We start from the raw sequence: 20,587 nt of genomic DNA on the forward strand, positions 1-20,587 counted from the left end.
TATAGTTAGTACTGATTGTCTGTTGTTGTAGTAGTTTCCTAGTTTATTTAACGTGCCTTTCATACGTAATCAAACTCAGTTGATATAAATCAACTAAATCTCAACTCATCTTTGGTAAAAATATAAATTTTTTAAAATACGTTTATTATACTAGGTTTGTAAGGAAGTTCTTGTACTTGTATTATCTCATTTTACATGTGCGTTCGGATTTTACGAGATAAACGAAATTTCCTAAGTTTATAACTCTAGGCGCTTCATTGTGATTCATGTTTCATGCTCAAAATTTAAATACAGAGTAAAGCATTTTCGGGAAATTGAAAAATTGCCAACGTATTTTTCAATCACATTATCTAACACATCATGAATATTATTAAGAGTTTTATAATAGACTTTACTCGAGGGGAAATATATTTTTTTAACCTTATCCTTATTTCTCAATGGCAACAAAATAAATCAAACATGGCTCAAAGTGGTACATTTTTGTCCACACAGAAGTCTAGTTTCCCCATTTCAGTTTAAAATCTTTTTTAATGCATTTCGAATTTAACATTTGCTGTAATATTTTTATAATATTTAATTAGTTTTGCATTAATCGTGGTTTCTTTCTTTCCGTTATTTTCTCCCAACATAAAAATAACAATCTCAACTTAAGCTCAATATAAAAAGGGGGAAATCAAATAAACGTTCTTCGAAAGAAATAGTAATCTAATGTAGATATATCTTCGATATTATATTTTATTATTACTATACCCCTTATGGTCTAGTTTTTACATCAAATATTGATAAATTATATTTCTTGAAATCGACGTGCAATATCAACACTGATGCTGTCTGGTCAGTGCTCGTATCATTGTAAATCATTTATTCGCATTTACATACATAGATACTTATTGTTTGTGTCATGCGTATGTGTCAGTTTTGGGGACACTAACTATAGTTAAAAATACAATTACTATCCATGGTTTTTGTTTATACAATTCTGTGATAAAGTATATATTTTTTTTAATGAATGAAATAAGGACTGAGGTAGTAATTTATAATTTTTTATCGAAACCTAAAATTTTGAATATATTTTTATGAGTAAATAATTTTTAACATCTTAAATAAACTATCAGTTAATTAAGCAGATAGAATCTGAAGTTCAAAATAGTGAGTGAGTGATTAAAATTATTCATTGGAAAAAAAATAATTTATGCATTTTACCAGATGGGATAAGCTTACAGTAAAGGTTAATATTCATAAAGTTGAAGTAGTCACGAGTAAGGAAATAATGAGTTTCATTTTTCACAATTTTTAAAAAATGGTCTATTTTAACCAACAGTATTTTACAATGAAAAAAAATAAGTTTTTATTAAATTGATTATATTTGTTGCTGAAAAATGCCATAATAATCTTTTATTTATATTACTTTGAATAAAATAAGTCAAATATGGTGATACATTATTTTATGGTTAAAAATCACTTTTGAAATGAAATTTATTCATCTACGAACAGGCGAGTTCGTCACGTGATAAGTACACTAAATATTATGATGTATAGAAAAGGTAAAAGAATGTAACACATATTGAACTTTTCTAAATAATAAAAACCAAACAGTTATTTTTTTACTTTTACGAGCAAAATGATCATCAAGATTCTCAAACTTTATCTTCGCTGTCGTTTTCGTTTTTACGTCTTTCAGCTTTTTTTTTTGCGAATATAGTAAGTATAGAGAGCTAAATCTAATAAAACACTCGATAAAAATTTGAAATACTGAGGTAATATGTCTATATACAAGACGTGATCTAAAGTTTTATAGTTTGTTAATTGTATGAACCAACTATAATAAAGAGGAAAATAGCGATAAATTGTCTGAAAAAAAAAAATGGAGAATCTGCAACGATGACTTTTATATTTCAGTATATTATATAACATTTTCACCTGTGACGTACCAAAAATATTCAATGTCATATAAAAAAAACCCATTTTACTGTTATAAAATTGTATACTGATAGATATTTAATGCCTAGTTTATATTTTATTAAGGGTATACGACAATCAGGTTTAAATGTTGGTCAATTATATTTAACTATATATAATTAAAACCTGTGACATTTTCACCTATATCAAGCCTTCGCACGTTGTTGGAACATGTTTTTAAACGATGACGGCAATGGCGGCAGTACTCTCTGTACCATAGGCTGCCATAAAAAAAAAAAAATGTAAAAAGGAAGGTGCACTTCAATTTCAAACATCTCGACAGCAACAGCTCTCACGCACCGTAGTGGCCGGAACTGTCATTATCACAACCGTCCATCCGTCGTCACCACAGCCGAACTCTTGAATTTATTTCTCGATTTTTCCACAATTGTTTTGACGAAATAATGGTACGATGGATTTCACCTATTATTTTAATATTAATATTGCTCAACGAATACGAATGCACTAAATCTACCCCTAGTTTTTTTTTAATATATCATATCTCCTATTGACTGTCTATTGTCTGTCACAACAGCACATTAGGTTCGTATAATATTATCATTATAAATCATCCACTCATAATACTAACATATTATGATCGAGGTACATGCGATGAGCATTCCAGTCGTGGCTTTAAACCATTATTATATTATATTATTATTTGTTTGAATGTTGTACGGACTTAGTAAAGTGAGCGATAGCTAATATTTCATTTTAAATGTTTCTGGTTTAGAAAAAAAATATCTTAAATCATATTAAACGTCATATTAGGTGTTTATATTACGAATTATTTAATTTCAAAATAATTCGTTACCATTAATTATCAAATATAATAGTAAATATTACCATCATATTATTGTTATATGAAATGAAATTATATTTATTAAAGGCAACGTTTAATCGTATTTTGAATATACCAAGTAAAGTTTCGTATAAATCACAATAATAGTGTGAGTTATAGAACAATTTTTACAATTCAGTTTTTTTTTTAAAATTAAAATTTTATATTTCACAATCTGTTACAATATTTTTATAATAAGTGAGTGTGACGATGACGATGAAGCGTTTATTCATTTAATTTGAATAATTAACGCCAATTGGAATTTACTATATCTCACAAAAATATATTAAATAATATAAAACATGTAATTATCTTATAACTATAGAAGAATACACGACATCAGAATTTTTACTATGTAAAATCACGTGTTAAATGAATTTAAATAAATATCAATACTAAATGAAAACAATCAAAATTTAAGTTAGTTTAAAAAAAAAGCATCTATGTAAGTGTTGGTACAGTGAAAGGATGGGAAAAATGGTGGAGACGGAAAGAAGAGGAATTAGGTATGTAAAATTTAGATTTTGAATTTAACGATTGTATTTGTCATAAAATGGTATGTGTCTGTATATTTTTTATGTCTGTCGTCACTTTTGGAGCATTACAAAGTAAACGTTTCATGCCAAACTTAATTTTTGGAATGTGGTTATTAGTAGAAAACTAAATATATGGTAGTAAAAAGTAAAAATCCCCAATACTTTTCAAAATAATTAAGAACTTAAATGTTTACGCTTTCATCAGTACCTAAGTTGTCAAAAAAATCGATCCTCTTTCATTGTTATAATTCAAAAATAAATAACCGAAGATATAAAGTTATGTATAATGTACTTATATTATACTTTTACAGAAGATTTTTTAAAATTTTTTTTAGAAATGTTATAATTTTAAAATTTAGCTAGTAAGTTAAGACTGCTTTTGGTTTTTTTTTTTTGATATATTATGTTGGCAAAATGTTTATTTCTAAGTCAAAATCAAAAAGCTGGAACATTCAATACAAGATCCTTCATATAGGTGTGTAGTTATTTTTGAAAAAAAACCGTAAAAATCACGAAAATGAGTAAATTTAAAGATAACTAGTTAAAAATTAAAATAGGATACCAACATCATTATTAATTCACAAGGTTGTCATGAATTTGTTTGTATCCCTTGTAAATGTTTTTATTAAACTAAGGTTTATTGTTACATCTACATCATGTACTTAGGCTTAACAGTGGCAGATTTAAATGAAACAAAACATACAATTAATGTTAAATAGTTTGTATAAAATAATTATTGTACCCTATTTAGAATCTGCGTAAAACAAAAACACTAGCTGAGTGACACATTTGCAGAAAACACATTTAATCAAAAACCTTTAACCTTTTTGGTATGTCTAAAAATGTTTGTTGAACAAATAGATTTTATTAATACATTTTAAACATAAAGATGGAAAATCCATACAAATAAAAAACTCACCCGAGGCTATGTAAGAATGAACACACTTTACCCATTAGTTAACTTTAAATCAACCCTCCAAATTAAATCGTTCATCTTACTGTACACCTCAAGTATTCGGCCATTAATCACTTATGCTTGCCGACCTGAGCAGCTTCTTTTTCTAAAATCAACAAATTCCAAATCCTTGAAAACAAATTTTTGAGGATATGAAAAAAAAAGGCCCATGGTTCTTGAGGAATAGACAAAATCACAATGATACAGGAATCCTTCTTCTCGTAGACTGGATAAAAATCCAATTCAAAAACTCTCATTCAAATCTAAAAATGTCTGATAGCGCAAGGTTACCAACCTGGGAAATAAAAAGAAAAATCGGCATTTAAAATCTTCTTTTATGAGATGCAAGTGAAAAAGAAGATCCTATTAACTAATATCAACGTGAAAATTAATTATTGCAATATCAAAAACTTATTGTTTTTAATAATTGTAATTCGTAATTTGTAACAAGAGCGTAAGCAAACTTGTAATAGCATACAATATACTGATATATTTTAATTTCAATAAATAAAAAAAAAACAAAAAAAACATTAAGATGTGTATAGCAGAGGAAATTGGTTTTGTTTGACAAAAAATTGAGAGTTGACTGTTTAAATATTGTCATCTTATCGATTTTATTTAAAAATCTATTGTTTAGCTTTTATTGAAAATATATTATATTCTTAGATAAAAAAAATATTAATTTAATACTTGGCATTCAGGATTCAAATATTATTTATTAATTATCGATGATAATGTCCGATTATATATATTATAAATACACGTATATAATTAATTGTATATTAATATTTTCAGACTAGCAGTAAAAAAAAAAAAAAAATTAAGGTATAATTTATAATGCAGTAGGTATAAAAAAATATTATGTTTGAAAAGTTACTCAAATCTAGCTACTCTTATTTACAGATTCTAATTTTAATGGGGTAGTACGTATTTAGTTATTAATTTTATGATTCGTTGGAAAAAAAATTTCCCCCTATATTTATTTATTTTTCCTTTGTCTTCATTTTATTTATTCTGTTGTAATTAAAAAAATATTAACTGTTGAGACTTATAACATTTTCCCATTTTTTACGTTTATTATTTTTTACCCACAATGATATTTAAAAAATATTTCGAAAAACCTTTAGCTACATCTATAGTGCACATGGACTTTATCACGTCCATACGTCGACATTTGGCTATAAATTAATAAGAAATCATATATGCCATAATACTATATTATATTTGATGTATTTGACAAAAATAAGTTTGACGTATTGTACTAATTAATGAAAAATATAAAAATTATAAAATAATCACCTTAAAAATAGAGCCTGAACGAGTCTTCGTCCATCATCGTTTTTTGCATGTAATGATTAATCATTCAATTCAAATTTAACATAATATGCATTACAACGACTTACTTGCGTCATGGGGTAGGTACTTGAAACCTACTATAGTGTTACGAGACATCTTCGGTTTTTTTTATTGAAATCAATTAAAAAAATGTTTAGTTCTTAATCATTAAATGTTATATTAAATCCAATAATGATGATGTTTAAATAATATTTTAGTGTATGGCTCAGGCAATTAAAGATTAATCAATTTGTTTTTACATAATATTATGTATTCTATATGATGTGGTCTACTGTAAAGTAGCATTTAGATAACTTATTCACATTGTTGTAATAAACTGTTGTTAATTTATTGACTGATTTAAAATTGAATGGAATACATTTAAGAAATTAAATCAATTCGTATAAATTGTTACATTTCTAGAAATTTTGGAACAATGCAATTTGTTAGAACTTCGTCAATAAGAAACTTCCTATAACCAGTACAGAAATATTGTTTGATGAAAATGTTTACAGGTACAATTTATTTGAAAGTGATAGTACCTTAAACGTAGCAAATACATTAATAACGTAATCATAGGAAAATCAACATTATATTTCGATTTGTATTGTCAAGTTACATATTCTTTTTACTCACTATTTTATTCTCTGTCCTGATTACCTTTTTTTTGTTTAAATAGCAGGAGTCTCCCAGGAACTCTTTTCCACGGGGAACAATGCAATTAATTGCTAATAATACACAAACATGAATAGGAAGTTTATTGGAATACAATACACAAGTACACAACAAGGAGTCGAAGTCAATATAAATTAGCAATAATTAATCTCTGTGTCACACGCTCAATCTGCTTACACATTTCAGTGGTTTCTATTGCCATATTATACAACTTCTCCTTACGTTCGCTATTCTTCCACAGAAATCCAACGTATTCTATGACCTTATCTTCCATTCTAAATCAATATATACTCCTTCTTTCTGGCACTTTGGTTCTCAGAACAACGTCATAATTCGTGATACTCCACAACGCGGGACTGACAAGAGATGCACTTGGGATCCTGAAAAGAACTAGGATTTCGAATTTGTCTACATCTGTCCACTGAATTTGATGATAGTTGTGATTCAATCATTGAAATACATTTCAAAACCGTCCTGATAAGGTGACTTGGTGCGTTTAGAGCATGCAGAGCTCTCCGTCGCTTGGTGGCATCTGTAACGGAACTGAAATCATTTATAGTGCTCAGGCTTAAAGCTACACAGGTACTTATGGTTCTAGTTGGGTGCTCTGAACACGTGGTGTTGCACGTTTGATTCAATTAGTTGTAGATCTTCCGTTCCAGTACCGTATTGGACCTATGCTAAGATCCCGCGGCACATAACCTAGCCTGTAGACCATTTTTTTTCTTCAGTTTACCTACACAATCGGGGAGATACTATAGAGGGTCTATTAGCTAAACGGTAAACGGTAAACTCTAAAATTATTTTCTGCTCCCGAAGACTGTAGTAGTTTTGACTGTTCTCATCACTCTTATAAGTTGCTCCAAAGCTCAACCAGAATTCTAAGTACCGAGGCCACTTGAACGACGCCTTATTTTACCTAACCTACAAGAGGTATTATATAATATTGGTGATAACAACGGGCGAATTGGCGAAAAAAAAACGTCGCCTGAGGAAAAACTGAACCCGTCACCAATAAAATACCTGCCAGAAATTTCTTTTAAATTACGATAATATTCAATTCTACGTACCTATATTATAATACATTACTATTCTCCTGTATGTTTAAACTAAATCTTATATCTTATCAACATGTGAGTTAGTCGTTATGCTCGTACACATTTAATTATTCGGATTGTTTCAGTAGTTGATTACAAAATAGTTTACGATTAAACAGCTCACGTGGGCTTGGCCGTTATGTTTGTAGTGCGATTACGGGATGACGTGTTATTATTATTTGTACGAGGTTTAGTGCGTATGTAAAGCCACTTTGTTTCACCGAAAACAATTTAGTCAAAACCACTGATCAATAGTAAATGCTCTACTAAATATGCTGTGTCAATATATTATGCAAAGCTACATTTAACTTTCAATTCATACTGAAGGATGTACTGCCAATTAGAAAGATTACAGAGAGATTATAGAAGTACAAAAAATGAATATCACGTATCGCAGTTATTTGCATTAATATTAATCATGGAAATGATTTATATCATCCCGATTATGTTGCAGGATGTAGCTTTAGAATATATAGTAGTGTTAGTCGTGCATTACATTGAGTGTATTTACTGAAGCGATGTTTATAAACATATTTTCATTTGTACATAAGGATTGGCAGCAGACATTTTGTCCAATATCAATCGTCAAATAAAATTCGCAGAAACATATTAATACGAATATTATATTGTAAGTAATCGTAAACAATAAACATGTAAATAATAGCTTGTACAAATACAATAGATACATATGAATATAAACATAATACAATACAGCGCTATATTGTCAACGTGCATATAGTAGCATATTATTAAGTAGTCTAAATATTGTTGGTCTCTGAGTTTGTTTTGTAATCTCACTGTTCATTTTTAAGTTAAAATGTATTTTAATATCCTGTTATAGGAACGATGTTGTTGGCTGTGATTTCAACTGATTAATATACATGCATATAATAGCATGTTAAAAATGTCACAAACTATACAGTTTATAATAAAAAAAAATAATAATAATATTTGAGTCACAGAGATCCTGATCAGTGATAAACTTCGCTAGTACGTTGTCCAAAAAACACTCTGCTGGCATGTTTGTATACAAATGTTCAGCCGATATGCTAGTTTACTCTTTGTTATAAATATAAAATACAATTTTAGAGGTGATAGTTATTGTTTGATCTTAATGTGTAAAAAAAAAAATCCTTTCCATACTTTGCAAGTAGGTTAGTTTAAAGCCAACTCAAATTATAAAAAAATGTTCAAACAAAAATTATCGATGCTGTTAACACATTTGTTGTTGATAGGTTTATTAAGTTAATGGAAATCATGTGAAAAGCATACGAATACTTGGTTTGCTGTAAATATTTGCTGTATTTGAAATATATTATAGTTAATTCTCAACCGTGTCATCATCATATTACTCGTATTATGAAGTTTACGATATTTGACGATATTTAAAACCGTATCTTAATAATACTTCAGAGTTTACTGAATTTTCTGAATTTTCTGAATTCATGATTATCATAATATAGTAAAAATTAAAAAAAATATATATAAGTTAAAAAAATATTCACGTTTAAGGTATATAATTTTCAAAAAAATAATGGAAAGACGGCGTAGGTGTGGCAATACCACAATTATTCCTACAAACTATTTTTCGTTGGTTTTAATTATTTTAGATTCATTAATTTGTTATTAAATCAAAACATTCAGATGCAAATGTAAATTTAACAATTTGTATAAAAAACACCTCTATTAATGCTGATCAGGCGTTTTGTTATATGTATTTAACAACACACACACACACATCGTAACTTTAGTCCATTCAGAATTTCAACCAACTAGATTTGTCTGACTAATTTTTAGAGTTAAATCAAATGTAATTGTTTCATAGTTTTTTCATTCAAAACTTTCTTGAAATTAATTAAAATTAACAATTCAAAGATCTTTTTCTTCTGTAAATATGATATTGTATAAAACTCGTTTAGTTATTTCACCGTTCTAGAAAAAACACACACATAATTTTAAATTAGGAATATTACTATTATTGTCATTATATCCTGGATATACACAAAACTAACGGAATAAAATCGTGGAAAACATATATAATCAACTTCTAGTTGCTAAATAAATCTAAACATGAGCTATACTCTTGAGCAAACATCTTATTGTATTGCAAATAGAGACTCGTACACATAATATGTGAATCGATTAAATTTTCATTGAAATAAGTTCAAATTCATATATTTTCATAGAACTTTAAGTTGTTTAATTTCTTTTCGGTTGCCATTTTATTTATTGTTACTCGTTTCTTTTGAGGTATAATTTTAAGATTTTTATTTGTTCACCTTCTTCTTTTGCTTCGATGCTGTTGTCACGCCTTTGTTCTGCAGTTTGTGTTGATGTACTTTGCTTTGTATCTGTTTCCTTTAGTAATGCTTGTGTAAATTAATGATTTTCTTCCTAAATATGATTTATTACCTAACCAAAATGTACGAACCTACTGCTCATTTTGCTAATACGTGCTTAATAATTCAGATGGTTTTTAGGACAAACAGCAGTAGGATCTTGCATTTAAGTGCCCTTTTGTATACCTAAGTTTTTTCCTTTCACATATACACGACACACCACTGCTCTAAATAGTTATTTCATTATTATGTAACCTAACCTGACCTGTACCGAAGGAGCAATAGGTTTATACGAACATCTCCAATCTGCAAAAATATATTTTTATAATTAATGGGGGGGGGGGGGCTTTAGGTGCAAACATTTCAATAGCTCCCCCCACTTTTTCCTAAATTAGTTTTCATAAAGCCTATTCAATATTATCATATTACGGCTTTAACCATTCCCTCCAAATCTCAACGCTATTTGTGCTTATTTTGCCACACTCGTTAAGTGTTCTGATTTATTGTTCACCTCACAACATCTCGATCCATACGCGTTACGTTATCCATACTTGCCTCACAACTGCATTACACTACATAACTTTTGATACCGCGGATACCGAGCGGCGACCACGTACTCGGACTTATTCGATTCGCGACAATACTGCAACAACAACAAAGACATCAACAACAACAATAATAATGCATACCTGTAGTACATGACGATCATGACGACGCCGGGTATCCAAAACGAGACAGACGACGATATGATCGCGTAGTACCGGTTGACGACGAACACGCACGACATGGGGTTCTTCCGGCGGAAAGCCTGGTGCTCGGCAGTCGTATACCAACCGAAAAATATCGGAAGGAACGATATGAGCGCTGGTAGCGTCCACACGTTGAGCAGCATGTACAGGACGGTGCGCTGCGTCATGGTGATCGGGTACTGAAGAGGGCTGACGATGGCGTAGTACCGGTCCACGCTTATGCAGCACAGGTGCAGTATGGAAGCGGTGGAGAAGTACACGTCCAGGCTGTTCCAGACGTCACACATGACGTACCCGAACATCCACTTGCCGGTGATCTCGACGCTGGCGTTGAACGACATGGCGCACAGCGCCACCAGGAAGTCGGCGAAGGCCAGCGACACGACGTAGTAATTGGTGAGTATGCGGAGCTTCCGGTGCCGTACCACGCTGATCACCACCAGAGCGTTGCCCAGCACCGCGCACAATATTATCGAGCACATGGCCACCGTTTTGATGACGAGCACGGGGCCCACGGCGGCGGCCACATCTTCCGCCGTCCCGCCAGCGCCGACGAGGTCGCCGCCACCGCCGCCGATAGCGGCCGTCCCGTCTCCGGCCACCGTGTGCGTCGTCTTGTTGTCCGGTCCGATCGCGCAACCGACTGCACCGGCCGCTACTGCGCCGACACCGCCGCTGCTGTTGTTGTGGCCGCCGCCGCCGCCGCCGTCTCCGTCGACACCGACACCGCCGCCGACACCTCCGCCGCACGTGCCGTTACCGACGACTGCAGCTATCTGCACACCGCCTGGTACAAATCCCGTGTCGTACCACCACATCTGCGGGTCCATGGTGGCCGTCCGCCCCCCGGACGGCGGTCACATCGTGCGTGTTGGTTTTCCCGCCGACGGGTGCTATTCCGTCCGATCGTGTTGGTGCCGGTGCTGCGGGTGGTGCGGGTGGTGCTGCTCCGCGTCGCGCGCGGTGATCGTTACCAGAAGTCAGTGGTGCCTCCTTCTCCTGAAACGCAAAATGTAACCTTATAACAAACCGTAGTGCACAAATAGCTTATAATATAAGCCTATAATTATTATTTATATTATTATTTTCGCGTCAGACGACAAGTCGGTCTCTCGTCCAGAAGGGAGAATGTAAACACGTATTAAAGAACGAGAAAACTGCAGAATTCTGCGTGATTGCGATCATAAACCGATTATTTTAATATATCAGCTGTCAGAATCGAAAGCCAACCCTAATCCGACCTCCCCCCCTCCCGTCATCATTATAAGTCTGTGACCCATTTTTTTTCAAGCTGAAATCAGTCGACTTCTGTTACGTATGTGTTTTAAATAAATCGAATGTGTAATATCACAGTTTTTAATAATCTGCACGGTTGAATAATGTCAGTTCGTCGTGGAATGTTTTATAAATAAAATTATTTCTCATATTTTTCAGTACCGTCGAAACTCTACTTACACGAGTACCCATTTGAGTTGTACGCTTTTGGAGGTTTCTGTAGTATGAAAATACACCCACTGATTTTTATATCTTAAGGCGTGTCGTTCAGTCTCAAAGAAAACGGCAGATATCCATCTGTCCACTGAGACCTAATGGCCTATACCAAATGACATTTATTTAAGTTTTTGTTACACTTAGCTCGTAAATCATATAATAGATTGGCGCGATTGCTACCGATAAAAATGTTCGTAAAACACGTACCTAATTCAATTATTATATCAACGAAATAAAAACGTACGAAAATGGCCACGTCCGTCGATGGCACTACCGCAGAGACGAGACAAGTTATGTATGTTCAGACCATTATAATAGTAATAAGTGATATTTATTTTTTAATTTTATGTCTTTACGACTCCAAGACCACGGAGGACAGCGATCGTCGAGTATGATATTATTTTATATTTTATCGTATGTGCCCTAACAGTATTTCATTTGTACCTACCTAAGTTAATGTATGTTTTCTCAGATTGAGATTAAAATAGAAATACGATCGGACGCGCTTTGGGTAATTTATTATAACTGCTATACGGCTATAATAATTATTATATAAGCGTCGTGACGTAGGTATAACCCACGTGCTGTTGAACACTAAATATATAATAACATGTCAGTGACTATATTTTACCACGTGAGCATTTAAGTAAAATTAATACTAATATTCAGACCGGCTTGTGTCGGGCATGTCGTGTGGCGGCAGCTGTAGTTTCGAGATCACAATTATTATAACTAGACTACTAATTGGAACAAGAGCGAAATACTACGGCGAAGTCTTGTGATTACTGTCGTGGCAAATTGTGGCCCCGTGATTCTTGGGCGAATAGTGTGTGTTAGTTTGAAACAGTTGTCGCTGACATCGGAAAAAAAAAACAACTGTTCAAACAAAATTATAAACATTTTGTCGTGGAATAAGAGAAAACTGTCCGTCCAATATGAATCTCAAATATTATAAGGTAATGCATGGTACTGCAGTTTCGACCACATCGGCCCGAGATAGTGGTGAATTATTATTATATTTGATTTGAACGCCTTGGCGGTTGTTATTACTCAGGAAGTATTCGTGGAAAACATTCCGAGGTGAACTGGATTCGGTTATACTTCGAGACGGATCCATTTGTTTCCCGTAACGTTTTTGGTTTTTCATGCAATTTACTAGGAAACCGGGAATTTCGATACATCTTAAAATGAAATCTTAGCGTATCCATTTATTTTAGCTTTTAGGTTATTCTAAAAAGTGATCAACAAACACATAAATAAACCAATAGTTTTGTTTCAAATCTGAAATAGTCAATTACGTGATATCACTATTAGAAGCCGTCCAGCACTGTATTAAAGTACCTATAATAGAAATCTTATATCTCAATGTAGGGTTGACGGTTTTTTCGGCAAACCGTCAATACCGGTATACCAGTTACCCGGTATACTGGTTTTTGCTCAAATACCGCTGCAACGGGTAATATCGGTACATACCAGAAAACCATAATACCGTAGTACCGCTTGGTGACAGTTTTTAGGTACTCCTTCGTCCATCTTGTCTCATTAAAAAAGGAAAGACCCTTATTATTTTAATCGCCGTAATAATATGATATAAAAAAAAAAAAAAAAATTAAAACGTGTATGTCTCCATATAAATTGAAAAAAAATACATCTACGACCTACACTGTGTTATTTTTTTTTTTAATAAGTTAGTTTCTTTGCGACACCATCTATTTAATGAAATAATAAATATAATATGACATGTATTATAATATAATGTTATTTTTAAAAATTGTTTACTCCCTCAGCAAATCATTTCATTGTTTTTCAGTTTTCCGGTATTATGGTTTTTCAGCTTTTCGGTATATATCGGTATTACGGTATACCGTTTCATGCTAGTACCGAATTTAATACCGTAATACCGGTTGCAAATTTCAATACCGCTAACCCTATCTCAAAGTATCTTGTACAATATATATTGATTAAATTTGAGTGAGATTATAATGGAATTCATTGATTTTATTGTTACGCACCCCAAATTATCCATAGAAAATATTACATGGAAAAGTGATTGTAATACAAAAAAAAAATATGTGTAACTTCCAAAACGCAGATACATATTTTATTATTTTATTATTTAAGATTTGAATTTTTGAATGTTAAAGTAATAACAATGATTTGTATAATCATGTACAAGAATACAATATTATTGATTATGCATTTCATCCATGGTGGTTGGGTCTAAAAGGTTCAGAAAGCAGCCATTTTTCGAAATTACAAGAAAATTTTATCACGTACACGTAAGGCTGTTTATTGTGGACTTTAGTGTGAAATAGCTTTTAAACAAAGGAATTGTAAAGACGATTAATAAAATATTGACTACCTACATCCAAAATTTAATAGTTAGGTATAATATTGATGTTCTAAGTTTACGACCTAATAAATATTTTTGATTATAATAATCCTACTAAAGAAATATTCGTTGTTCAATAAACTAAAGAGTAAAGGATGATTATAATATGTCGTATAGGGGGATGAGGTGACCGAGTGGTCTGACGCGTCCGCTGCGACGCAGCCGGTCGCGGTTCGATCCTCGGCTACCGGGCGGCATTTTTCTCCGGACAAGTCGCGGTGACCGGAGAACAAGTGCTGCCATCCCCCACCCCCGGGGCATGGCAGAAACCTACGGGTGCCCCATTCGAAATTCTGCCAAAAACAAACACACACGTGTTCCCCCCTACCGTCCCAAAATATACAATACAAACAAACCTACAATACTAATCCTACTACAGCTAATGGCCTCAGTTGCCGAAGCTTAAGATCAATAAAAAAAAAAAAAAAATATGTCGTATATCTAAGTATAATATTCTCATTTATTTTTATTTGTCGTTGACAGGTCATCAACTAAATAGGTACGTATCTGAACGTATTATGTACAATATCATAATAATATATCAAGCGATCGTTGAATAGATTTAATGATTAATGAATCAAAAACACATCAGTTGTATGCAACAGTAGTACAAATAATAATAATAATAATGAAAAAATCATATGAATAATAATAACAGAAAAAGCATACAAGTAATAATATCACAAAACTAAATATAAATAAATCGTATGAAATTGATTGAAAAACAAATCATTAGTCATTATAGAATCAAAATTGAATACAAATTACTCAAGAAATTAAAATTATAAGAAGAGGCAAGAGGATAATAATATTTGTGAAACAAGAAAATTAAAACTTAATCGCTTTGTTTGCCTTAATAGAAATTACTGATCGATATTATTAACTGACTATATGCAAATTCAATAACTTTTATCCTTATCAAATTTTAGAAAAAGTGAGTAAGTAAGTAACCACTCTGGTGCAGTACAGCAGGTCGTGTCGAGTGCACTCCGTCATTGAGTAAGTCGTTGTTATGTATTTGTCAAAATATTAATTGAACGATTTCAATGATAAAATAATTGAATACCTACGAAAAACAATTCTGAGCGAAGACAGTCTGTAAGCCTATATTATTACTAAGTATATTGTATTATATTATATTAATTATTTTGCTATTTCAGTTATTTATTTTACTATTAGTTATACGGTAAGTTGAATTCATTTTTTCCGAAAGAGTTGCATCTATTAAATCATTATAGAAGTACTTTTATTATATTTATATCATAATAGGTATACTATTAAGCTTTGAGTCGGGTTTTTGGTTTACCGCATCAATACAACTGCAATCACTCAAAGCGGTACTACCTAGAGATAAACAAGTTAGTTTATATATTTATTAGGATATTATATAGGTATATGTAGTTTCGATAATAATTTATCATAATTACTTTGAAAATATTATATACAATTCAAAAACGTACATTTGAATGTTCAAATTCTTAAAATATGGTTTACACGCAATGCTGTGAAACTTGAATGAATATTTTATATCATTTTATTATTAGCTAAGATAAAATGAAATTCAGTCTTAATATAACGCCCACTGTAATACACTTTTTTTATTATCACTGTAAAATCAACAGACAAAATTCGTTTAATATTTCGAATTCAGTTAGAAAAAAATAAACGAAATGTCAATTATTTATTCGTAATAATGTTATACTCAGAAAGTATGCATATTACATAGCCAATAACCTTATTTGCATTGTTTAAAACCATAATATAATATACATTTCTTATTTTCACCTAAAAATTTAAATTTTGTAAGTTTAAGGGTTATATATTTTTTTTATTTTCAAGAGAGTAGATACTATAAAATATAATACAATGGAAGCGTTTATGGTTTGAATAACTTATTCAGTTGATAGCTGAATTGGTAACTATGCCAGGTAATATATTATGACATTTTTTTTAAAATTAAAAATGAACTATATAAGCATACCTATTATGTTCTTATACACCTGTTGGAGTGAAAGTACTATTGAACATCATAATTATTGTAGTTAAGTTTGGTTTGCTAGTTATATCAATAACAATGACTTATTACAATTCACAATAATTATTATCTAATGCGCCGGCGACTCTAGGTATAATTGTTTTGTTTTCAGTTTGTATCATATAGTTTCGAATGTAATCTCATAAAATGCACGTAACGATATTCTTCTCTTTCTGCTTCTTCCTCTCACTATTATTATTATAATATTCACACTACAAAATAATACATTACGGTGGATTGTTTCTTTCGTACTTACCTAGAAGTGCGAAAGTCCTCTCGCCAAACTTATACCACCGAGTACATAATATTGTATTCATATTGCGTCTACACTCGACGGTTATAATACACACGCTAAATTATTACTTGCTCACATGTGAGGTATGTTGTTCATTCGGATATCCGAATAATCTAAAGTGATATATATATATAATATACAGGGCGTGTGTGCGTGACGTATATACGGTTATATACACGAACGCGGTGTATATAATACCTATATATATGTGTGTGTGTGTGTGTGTGTATGTGTGAGTATTATATATTATTATTATGATTATTATTATAGCGAGTCAGAGTCATACCTATACCGAAGAAAATAACCCACATAACCGCGTCGGTGTAATTTACGTAAATTCCCTCAAGAGATGCATATAATATGTTACATTAATAAGTGCCAAAACACATACCTACCTATACTGCTGCTGCAGTGACTCGTGGAAAACTTTAATCGGCTACCGACACGCTGTCATGAAGTGGTTCCTATCGTAAATCAAACACGCGTTCATCAAATTAATATTCGAAAAAGTAATATTATACCTGACACGGTGTGGAGAGTGTCAACAATATCATAATAAATATGTATGCGCAGGTACCTACCTATATATAACGTATATATAGTAGTATTATTACGCTCGGACATATTCATCACGTTGAATTTTTTTTTTCTCGTGAAAAATGACGTTATGGTCGATCAAAAGTCGTCGCGAATATAAAGGACGTATCGTTTTAATATAAAAAAAAAATCCAATTGAATTGAACTGTTATTGCCTTATGCGATATCAATCAGTCGGCGGTAGCTGCCATGGTATTCGATTTACAATAAAATCTAAACCCGGCAAATGGACGGTAAAAAATTAATTAAATACCGTTGCAATTGTTGTTTGCTGCAACATTAAATACGTTACGTGTCACCGAAACGTGTTGAAATCGAAAAACCATCTTATACGCGAGCAATATTTTCGATCAGCCGGAATACCCACACGCCTTACGGTCGTTTTCTGTTGCTATAAAACCGATTTGTTGTGAAAACCTCCCAATTTCCACGATATTTGATTGAAAAAGTTGCGACTCCCCGGTTAGGATTAACTTTCGTCGATGTTCCTACACATTAATATGGTAATTATGCGCGCACACACACACACACACACACACACACACACACACACACACACACACACGGCTCGATTGCGAATCACTTATAATATGCGCCGCGCGATGAATGAGCAACGGAAATGTATAAATAGAAGAAAATATTATGTATAATTAATAGACGTAATAACGCACAATATCATGGAAAGTCATGGTTAATGTGTCACGGTACTTTATATAGACTACTGCCTAGACCCTCACCAAGCCGTGCGATATTTTGGCAATGGAAGCCGACGGAGAATTTGTCGCGAAGTATCACGGCTGAATAATTTCAATTCACACCAGCGCGGTATGTGTCAGCGATAAATTATGTACGCGCTGTGGCTTTTATTATTTGCACGTCCAGCGACCGTCTCTCATCATCGGCCGAGTGCGCACCAAGAACGATAAATTATTGTTTATCATCCACCGCAGTCCACCGTAGTCCAAGCAGAACTCTTATGGGTGTAACAATCGCTGATTATTGTCGTGACGTAGGTAGGCTGTATATCATGAATTGTGTACGATATTCTATTATGTACGTCATGGGTAAATGAGAAAAAATAAATTTATCATGATAACGGATTAAGGTTTATGGTCGCGTTCGACATGGTATTATTGGGTATACGTTTAAGCGCCTGTACATGCGCGAGTATAGGTATACGGTATGTAATGTTCAAAAACGGACCCAAAGTCTATTGTCTTTGAATTCGTCGACGGTCGTTCAAAATCGACGTCGCCGTCGTCGTGTGCGGGTAAAAACAATCGGAACTGCCGACGATTATTATAATAATAAGGTTTGATCGGTCGGCCTTTACACGCTCGAGCGATCGAAAAGGTTTTATTATTACGATTATTATTCTTATATTCTATAGTATATTTTAAAAACAAATCGAGTGAGAAAAGTTGTCCATTCCTCGTGTTTACCATGTACCTACATATTATTATTATACTCGCAATTCGGACAGTAAAAAAGGAATGTAAGTAAAATGAGGACAGAGGACTTAGTAATAAAATACGATAATGCGATATCATGTTGAAAATTGAAAAATGATAGCTACAGAGTACCATAATCAATAGTTAAGTATAACCTTAAGAATATTATATCCAATCGATGACAGTGACTTTTAGAGTTACAACAAAATAACTAATACCGTTTGATGACGTATAAAATGGCTATTTACGTTTTAATATCAAACTTCGTTAAAATTAGACATTCAAACTTTAATAATTAACAAAATTTTAAAAATTATTATCATTCTATATTTTTTAACTTCTGTCAGAACAACTTAAAAACAACCTAATATTAGAAAATGTATTAAAATGTAAAGGTCTTAGAAACAAAATACATTATCAGCATAATTAGAAAAAAAAAACAATTTTGAACGTCCATAAATAGCTCAAAATGCCAAAATATTTTTGAAATAATAAAATAATAATAAACAGAAAATACTAATTTGAATATTTCAAATCTCTACTATAATTTATTTTTGAATTACAAAAAAAAAAAAACAAAATTGATTTTGTCAAAAACTGATGTTCCATAAATATCCTCGCTATTCTGTATTAGTTTTTCCGGCTTGTTCAGACCAGTGCTGGGAATTTTTTACTTTTGTTCCCCTGAAGTACCAACTAGATCCAATTTAAACTACACAACACATACTAGTTTAATATGTGCATATGCATAATGTTATTTATAATTGAACACATACATTTTTTTTTTGATTCTGAGTGTATGTTTGTTTATAATTATGTGTTTTTTTTTCTAATACCTTTTAGATCAGTAAAACAGCTTCAATGATCAATATTGAGTGTGTTTTCTGGTAACAGATTTTAAATTTTAATCTTATTATTTACATTGGGATGCCTCCCCCCATCACCCCGAAGGCGTTTGTTAAAATTGGGAAATTCCAGTAACTATGAATTATTTATTTATTGGTATTAAGATGTAATACCGTTGAACCAATTTTTGCAGAAATTTAATTTTGCTTACAATGAATTGTTAAATATTATATCATTTTTCATTTTTATTAATTTGTTAGTCAATACCAACGTTAAGAATAATGGTATAAATAAATTCGTAAAATAAATAACTATAAATTATTATAAATATTTTGAAAATGATGTGTATTGGGAAACAACTAATAAGTATATAATGTATATACCTAACACTTTTAAGTATTTATGATTTATATTTTTGGAATTAAATGAAATAATTAAAATTTTAAGAGGAAAAATCGTTATTTTTACTTCAATATTCAAACTTGAAAAGCCCGTAAAATGGTTTTTTTCCATGTCTTTAAATAATTCTTTATGAATATAATACAACCATAATAATGCCCTAAATTGCTAATTTTAATGTTTTTAACGAATTTTGTAAACAATTGTACTTCTAACGCTTAAATAAAAGTATCATTTGAATTCTTAATATTTTTAAATTGGTATTAAAACAACTATTAAAGAATACGCTGTATATTATTATTTTAATATTTTTTTAAAATATCTTTATGTTATATTTTAAATATTTAAAACATTTTATTTTAAACATATAGAAATAAAATGATGATTGAAAAAACAGTGGGATATTTCATGATTATACAGTGAATATTTTTAAATTAAATTTAAATAAATAAGTGAAAAATCGTTATTTTCTTATAAATATCGAATGACCTATATCAAACTGTGACATTTAAACTCTCGTAGTATGTATAGGGCTTCGCTTAAATTTTTTTCCAACCTAGACTGCACAGTGAACTACTTAACTTCTATTTTTTTT

The 20,587-nt window shown here is 31.5% G+C and overlaps 1 protein-coding gene across 2 annotated transcripts in view; it reads right to left on the reverse strand.

Moving 5' to 3' along the window:
• The window catches only part of LOC111027086 (octopamine receptor beta-3R-like), a 162,996-nt gene that overhangs the window by 99,243 nt on the left and 43,166 nt on the right, over positions 1-20,587 (reverse strand). For both annotated transcript variants that reach the window (XM_022305309.1, XM_022305310.1), the window contains exon 2: positions 10,427-11,485. In XM_022305309.1, coding sequence (XP_022161001.1) covers positions 10,427-11,316 — 890 coding nt within the window. In that variant the 5' untranslated portion in view covers positions 11,317-11,485. The remainder of the gene's footprint in view (positions 1-10,426; positions 11,486-20,587) is intronic.

The sequence above is a fragment of the Myzus persicae genome, unplaced genomic scaffold (genome assembly GCF_001856785.1).
Source record: "Myzus persicae strain clone G006 unplaced genomic scaffold, MPER_G0061.0, whole genome shotgun sequence".
NCBI lineage: Eukaryota > Metazoa > Arthropoda > Insecta > Hemiptera > Aphididae > Myzus > Myzus persicae.